General features: G+C 36.5%; 1 protein-coding gene across 3 annotated transcripts in view; it reads right to left on the bottom strand.

Annotated features, from left to right (window-relative positions):
• LOC106878623 (plexin-A1) overlaps positions 1-7075 on the bottom strand; it is an 803747-nt gene that overhangs the window by 81385 nt on the left and 715287 nt on the right. For all 3 annotated transcript variants that reach the window (XM_052967952.1, XM_052967953.1, XM_052967951.1), the window contains exons 16-19: positions 6353-6489; positions 4434-4601; positions 1636-1729; positions 610-855 (exon numbers count right to left, since the gene is read on the bottom strand). In XM_052967952.1, coding sequence (XP_052823912.1) covers positions 610-855; positions 1636-1729; positions 4434-4601; positions 6353-6489 — 645 coding nt within the window. The remainder of the gene's footprint in view (positions 1-609; positions 856-1635; positions 1730-4433; positions 4602-6352; positions 6490-7075) is intronic.

The following is a 7075-nucleotide window of genomic DNA, read 5'->3' on the forward strand; positions in this document are numbered from 1 at the left end:
TATGTATGTATGTATGTATGTATACGCATACATACATGATGGGCATCTTTCAGTTACCATCTACCAAATTTTCTCACAAGGCTTTGGTTGGCCCAGGATTATAGTAGAAGACACTTGCCAAATGTGCCACATAATGAGATTGAATCCAAGACCATATGGTTCAGGACCACTTAACCACACACAGAAACACGCGCGCGCGCACACACACGCAGATATGTACATATGATGGGTTTCTTTCAGTTTTCATTTACCAAACTGACTTACAAGGCTCTGGTCGGTCCAGGGTTATAATAGAAGACACTCGCCCAAGGTGCCACACAGTGGAACTAAACACAAAACCATATGGTTAGGAAGCAAACTTTTTAACCAGACATGTATACATACACACACAATGGGCTTCTTTCAGTTTTCATCTACCAAATCCACTGACAAGGCTTTGGTTAGCCTGAAGCTATAATAGAAGACACTTGCCCAAAGTGCAATGCAGAGGGCCAGAACCAAAGACCATATGGTTGGGAAGCAAGCTTCTTAACCACAAATCACAAAGCCACATATATGAATGAATGAGAGAGAGAGAGAGAAACGAGAAGAGAGAAAAAAGAAACTTACATTGATAGTGAGGTACTCATTGGTGTAGAGATGAGATTTCACTTTCTCAGTGAACTTTGAGAAGACAGGGTTATCCTGTACTTCAACAGTGCCAAGATAATCTGTTAGGTTCAGTAGGTTGGTAACATTGTCCATGTGGAAACCATAGGAGAATCTTTGTGGAAGATCAATGTTACCACTGGTGACTGGTTCCGTGATATTTGGGAAGTAACAAATCAAATGGGAATCTCTCATCTGACTGCAATCCTGTGAGGGTGAAGAACAACAAATAGAAAACTTTAACCCTTTAACATTTATACTGGCCATATCTGGCTCAAATTACACAGGAAATGTGTCAAGGCCAACAGGGAGCGGTGCTGCTTCCTAGGGCTAAATGGCAGTAGTATTATTCCCTTCATGAAACTGTCACATTAAGTTGACAGCATATAACTACTTTATATATATATATATAAATCATTGTTTAATGTCTGCCTTCCATGCTGGCATGGGTTGGACGGTTTGGCAGAAGCTGGCCAGGCAGGAGCCTGCACCAGACTTCTGTGTCTGATTTGGCAGAGATTTTATGGCTGGATGCCCTTCCTAACACCAACAACCCAGCAGAATGTATGTGTGTGTGTGTGTGTGTGTGTGTGTGTGTGTATATATATATATATATATATATATATACACACACACACACACACACACATGCATGCATATATGTGTACACATATGCATATTTGTTCATTTCTTTATCTTCATCTTGCCATACTAGCATGGATTAGATGAATACATCATCATGGCATTGTTTTACAACTAAGTGCCTTTCTGGCTACTAATCCTTATCTGTTTTTCAAGTAAGGGATCTCTCATTCCACATGTCTTTGATTATGCAAGGCCAGATGATTATCTGTTTACAAAAGTAATGACAACAACATCACCATTTGAAACTTAGTTTTGAACAAGCACAAATGTGAACATATATATCACCGATGGTGGTACAACAAAAGGAATGGAAAAGAAATTCATGAAACGATATCTACTTACCCCTCGGTATTCTTTATTGTGAACCCAAACAATCATTTGTGGCTGTTGAATGATGCTGAAGTTTTGTCCATACACATTCATAGGTATACCACCACTATGAGAAAGAGAGAAAGAATTAGAGTTAGAGGGCAGAAAAAATAGTGGAATTGGTGGTCACAGGAATGCGCTTAACCCTTTTGAGACCAACACAAACTTTGTATTTAAAAGTGACCTAAATTAAAATCTATCAAAATTTCATGTTAATTTGTCCCAAATACCAGAATGGCAAAGTTTGTTATTTGCAATAGAAGTGGGTTTATTTTGAAATAGCATTTTCTATATCTTACTTAATATGGATATGCAGTAGAAGAATTGGCTTCCTACAGTATATCAACATCAAAGAAGAAATACAGACAGTTATTTTGAAATAATATACTTCTATTGCTGATAATGAATTTTTACCAAGCCTGCCAGTTATTTGCAACATCAGTGATTTGTTAATCACACTTTTTCTATATCAGAAGAGGATAAATTTGTCTAAGAAATTTCTCAAAGAAGCAGAAAGCTTGATTCAGCAATTCTACTGCTGCAACTGGATGCACCTACTACTGACACACGACTGTGCTTTATAGCAATGTTCTGGCTTTCTATAGTATATCATGTTAAGTAAGATATACAGAATTCCATAATGACAAAGTTATTTTATAAAATTTGTGATTATTTTCATAATTAATTATAATAATAGCAGTGTATTTCAATAGAAATATGGTAGCAAAGAAGTTAATATTAATTCTTATACAATAAAACTGTTAAGAAGCTGGTAGTTGGCTGTAATACTTTTAATGCAATACTTAGTGTGCTGTGATGGAAAAGAGGTTTAAAGTCACTGTTGATCATAGATGAAATAGTTATTAGTTTTAAACCTTTTGGTATCAATCTACCTGTGAATACCCTGGTTCTCTGATACAAACTTGTTTTGAAGTGATCTAAAAACCTTTCATTGAAATTTCTTGTTATTTACATTCAAAACATCATCTTAATAAAGATACGATTATTTTACTAAATTCTTCATTATTTAAAAAATTGATTGAAATAACAGCAATGTATTTCAGCAGAAGTATGATAACGAAAGGGTTAAACAAACAGATATAAATGCAGATCAACAAACATACATAGCCAACAAAACATACATATATATAGACACACATTCATATATTACTAAAAAACCATACAAACACACAAGCATACATGTTAACATACTTACACAGAGACATAGATAAATCCGTACATATTTATGTATGTCCACACGCATGTGTACATTCAAACATATATTGCCAACATAAATACATATATGCCAGCAAACGCATACACATATATATTTACGTATGTCTGCATGCATGTATACATATATGCATACAAATATTCAAGATCAATACATGCACAAAAATCAATACATTCAAACATGAAAGAACTAAAATCACACTTCTAAAAGCATTCTCACATAAACCTTCAAAGACACGCTAAACGCAGTCACACCTAAAACCTTTCTCTCTTATTCATACACACATTAACATACGGACACAAATACTAAACCCACATGCTTAGGCACACATATCACCCCGTCACCACACGCACTCATAATCCATATAATAAAGCAAATATTATAATTCAGTGTATACACTCATGAATATACACACACCACCAAATACCAAATTAAACATAAAAGCAAACATATATACACCAACAAGAAATGCAAACTCAGGCACACAAACATATACTTGCACTTTTCGAGCATTGGGCCTCACGGAGACAAAGTGGCTGATGCCAGTGGCACATGAAAAGCTCCTTTCGAGTGTTGGGCCTCACAGAGGCAATGACAGGAAAATATCAGAATTTATGGGACTCTTTAGAAAAGCTCCAGCTTTGCGAAGGGTGGGTTTTACAACAGGATAACGACCCTAAGCACACGGTGAAGTCTACCAGATTTGCATTCCAGATTTGAAGAAAATTTGTCAAGAAGAATGGGAAAAAATTCCTAAAGAAACATGTGAGTCATTGATTAAGAACTACAAGAAGAGATTGGTTGAAGTGGAACTGAATTATGGTTATGCTACGAAGTGTTAAATCAGAATTATCAGTTATCAAGCCAAGTAAAATCACAGCTTTGGAAGATACTGGTGTTGCGCAAATAACACTTGTGCCAGTGGCACATAAAAGCACCCATTACACTCTCAGAGTGATTGGCATCAGGAAGGGCATCCAGCCATAGAGACCATTCCAAATCAGACTAGAGTCTGGTGCAGCCTTCCAGCATGCCAGCCCTGGTCAAACAGCTCAACCCATGCCAGCTTGGACAACAGACGTTAAATGATGATGATAATGATGATATACACCCAAGCATAAACATATACTAATAGAATATACCTGTCATAGATACACATACAGAAATAAACAAACATCAACAAAAAATGAATACTTAAACGCATACTAAAACACACGCAGATACACATACATAGATAGATACATACATACATACACACAAATAATATACACTTGGACACATACAGCGACACAAACATATTGCCAACACACATACACAGATTTATAAGCATACATGGGCACAAATATATACTACCACTAGTTAATACATATACATAGAGGTAGAAACATACCAGATACATATATATGCACAGACCACACACATGCATGCACACTATTAGAAACTTAATTAAAAAATGCAAACATACATACATAGTATTAGACACTTAATCCAAAAAATAAAGACAGATTAGAGAATATATCAATGGATCAGTCCTTACCCGCAAACACTTTTCTTTGGTACGATATCCGAGACTTTTGGATTACCCACATAAGAGTAATCAACATTGTTGGAGTTGATGACAGTCTGGTCTATGGTCATGTTTACCATACCTCGCATCAACCTGTCTGCATACTGTGTGATGCAAACTAGTTCACGGCGTTCAACGCTGAAATGCAAGCAAAGGGAATGATTTTCAGAGATGAAAATAATAACATTAACTGTAATAATAATAATAATGATAATAATAATCATTGCTACTATAGGCACAAGGCCTGAAATTTTGGGGAAGGTGGGGATAGTCGATTACATTGGCCCCAGTACTCTCACAAGAGAGGGATAGTTGATTACATCGATCTACCCTCCTCCCTGCTGAAAGGATGAAAGGCAAAGTTGACCTCAGTGGAATTTGAACTCACAACGTAAGGATGGATGAAATACCACTAGGCATTACACCCAGTGTGCTAACAATTCTGCCAGCTTGCTTTTTTAAAAAAATAAAAAAATAATAATGACAATAATAATGCTTTTTACTGTAGGCGACCTGAAATTTGGTGGGGAGGGGCTAAGTCGATCACAGCAACCCCAGTACTTGATTGATAATTAATTTATCAATCCCGAAAGGATGAAAGGCAAATTCAGCTTTGGTGGAATTTGATCTCAGAATGTAACAACAGGCAAAATACTGCTTAGCATTTTATCCAGCATGCTAAGGATTCTACCAGCTTACCACCTTAAAAATAATAATAATAATAATAATAATAATCTTTTCTACTAAAGGCACAAGGCCTGAAATTTGGGGGTAGGGGACTTGTCAATTACTTTGACCCCAGTGCTCAACTAGTACTTGTTTTATCAACCCCTGAATGAGTTGAAAGGCAAAAATTGACCCTGGTAGAATTTGAACCCTGAATGTAAAGACAGATAAGACAATGCTAAGCATTTTACCCAGCATGCTAATGATTGTCAGCTCACCACAATAATAATAATAATAATAATACTAATAATAATAATAATGATAATAATGATAATGCTAACAAATTTTGGCATAAGGTCAACAAGATTGAGAGAGGTGTAAGTTGACTGCATTGACCACAATGCTCAGCTGGTACTTATTTTATCGACCCCAAAAGGATGGAAGGCAAAGTTGGCTTTGGTAGAACTTGAACTTGGAATGTAAAGTTGGATGAAATGCCATTAAGCATTTTACCAGGAGTGCTGACGATTCTGCTGGCTCACCACCATAATAAAATAATGATGATAATAATAATAATAATAATAATTGTTTCAAGTTTTGCCACAGGGGCAGCTGTTTTGGGGGAGAGGGTAAGTTGATTACATTGACCCTAGTGTTTCACTGGTGCTTGATTTATTGACCCCGAAAGGATAAAAGATGAAGTCAACTTCGGTGGAATTTGAACTCAGAATGTAGCAACAAATGAAATACTGCTAAGCATTTTGTCCAGTGTGCTATGATTCTGCCAGCTCGCTGCCTTAACAACAACAACAACAACAACAACAACAATCCTTTCTACTAAAGGCACAAGGCCTGAAATTTTAAGGGAGGGGCAAGTCGATTATATCAACCCTAGTATGTCACTGGTACTTATTCATCGACCCTGAAAGGATGAAGGGCAAAGTTGATCTTGGTGGAATTTGAACTCAAAACATAGAGATGGATGAAATGCTGCTAAGCATTTTGCTTGGTGTGCTAATGATTCTGCCAGCTTCCTGCCTCAATAACAACAAATTTATAACAAATCTATGTGCTAAGCTTTGATTGTTGCAGGGATATAGTTAAAGACACTTGTACAAGGTACCCTGCAAAGGATGCCCCCCCCCACACACTCACATGCTCAAAAACCCCCAAAGCTAATAGCCACTAAGATTGAATCTTTAGATTTTCTTAGAAATTCTTACCGTTCAATCCTGCATGGCAAACCTGCGATCGTGATAGACTTTTCGTATCCAGCATCAAGATGATCACCTTTGACAGTGACTCTCGTGCCACCATCTTTGGGTCCCATTGTTGGCTCCAGTCCATTAATTTCTGGTACCTAAAAAAGGAAAATGAACAGAAAAAAATATTAATAATATGCAAAAAAAAAACTATGAGTAGAAACAGATGTAATCAGCAAAACCTCCATAAACTGGAGAGCTCTTTCAAAATAAAACTATTTTCACTTTTATAATTTTTTTATTTTCAGAAATTAATAGGAAAAAAATGGACCAACTTCAGTTAATCTATTTGATTCAGTGACAATATTCAACACTTTCGCATTCAAACTGGCCATACCCAGCCCAAATATTCGACTCGTTTTATGTTCAATCTGGTCAGATCCAGCCTCTCACAGTTACCAGATAGTGTCGTTCTAAAAAACAGTCATGTCATCAAAATCTCAAAGCTGTGAGATACACTTTTACTCGTTTCAGTCATTTGACTGTGGCCATACTGGAGCACTGCTTTTTAGTCGAACAAATCGATTCCAGGACTTATTCTTTGCATGCCTAGTACTTATTCTATCGGTCTTTTTTGTCAAACCATTAAGTTACAAGGGCATAAAACACCAACATCGGTTGTCAAGCGATGGGGGGGGGGACAAACACAGACACACACACATATATATATATATATATATATAT

This window comes from Octopus bimaculoides, chromosome 5 (genome assembly GCF_001194135.2).
Source record: "Octopus bimaculoides isolate UCB-OBI-ISO-001 chromosome 5, ASM119413v2, whole genome shotgun sequence".
NCBI lineage: Eukaryota > Metazoa > Mollusca > Cephalopoda > Octopoda > Octopodidae > Octopus > Octopus bimaculoides.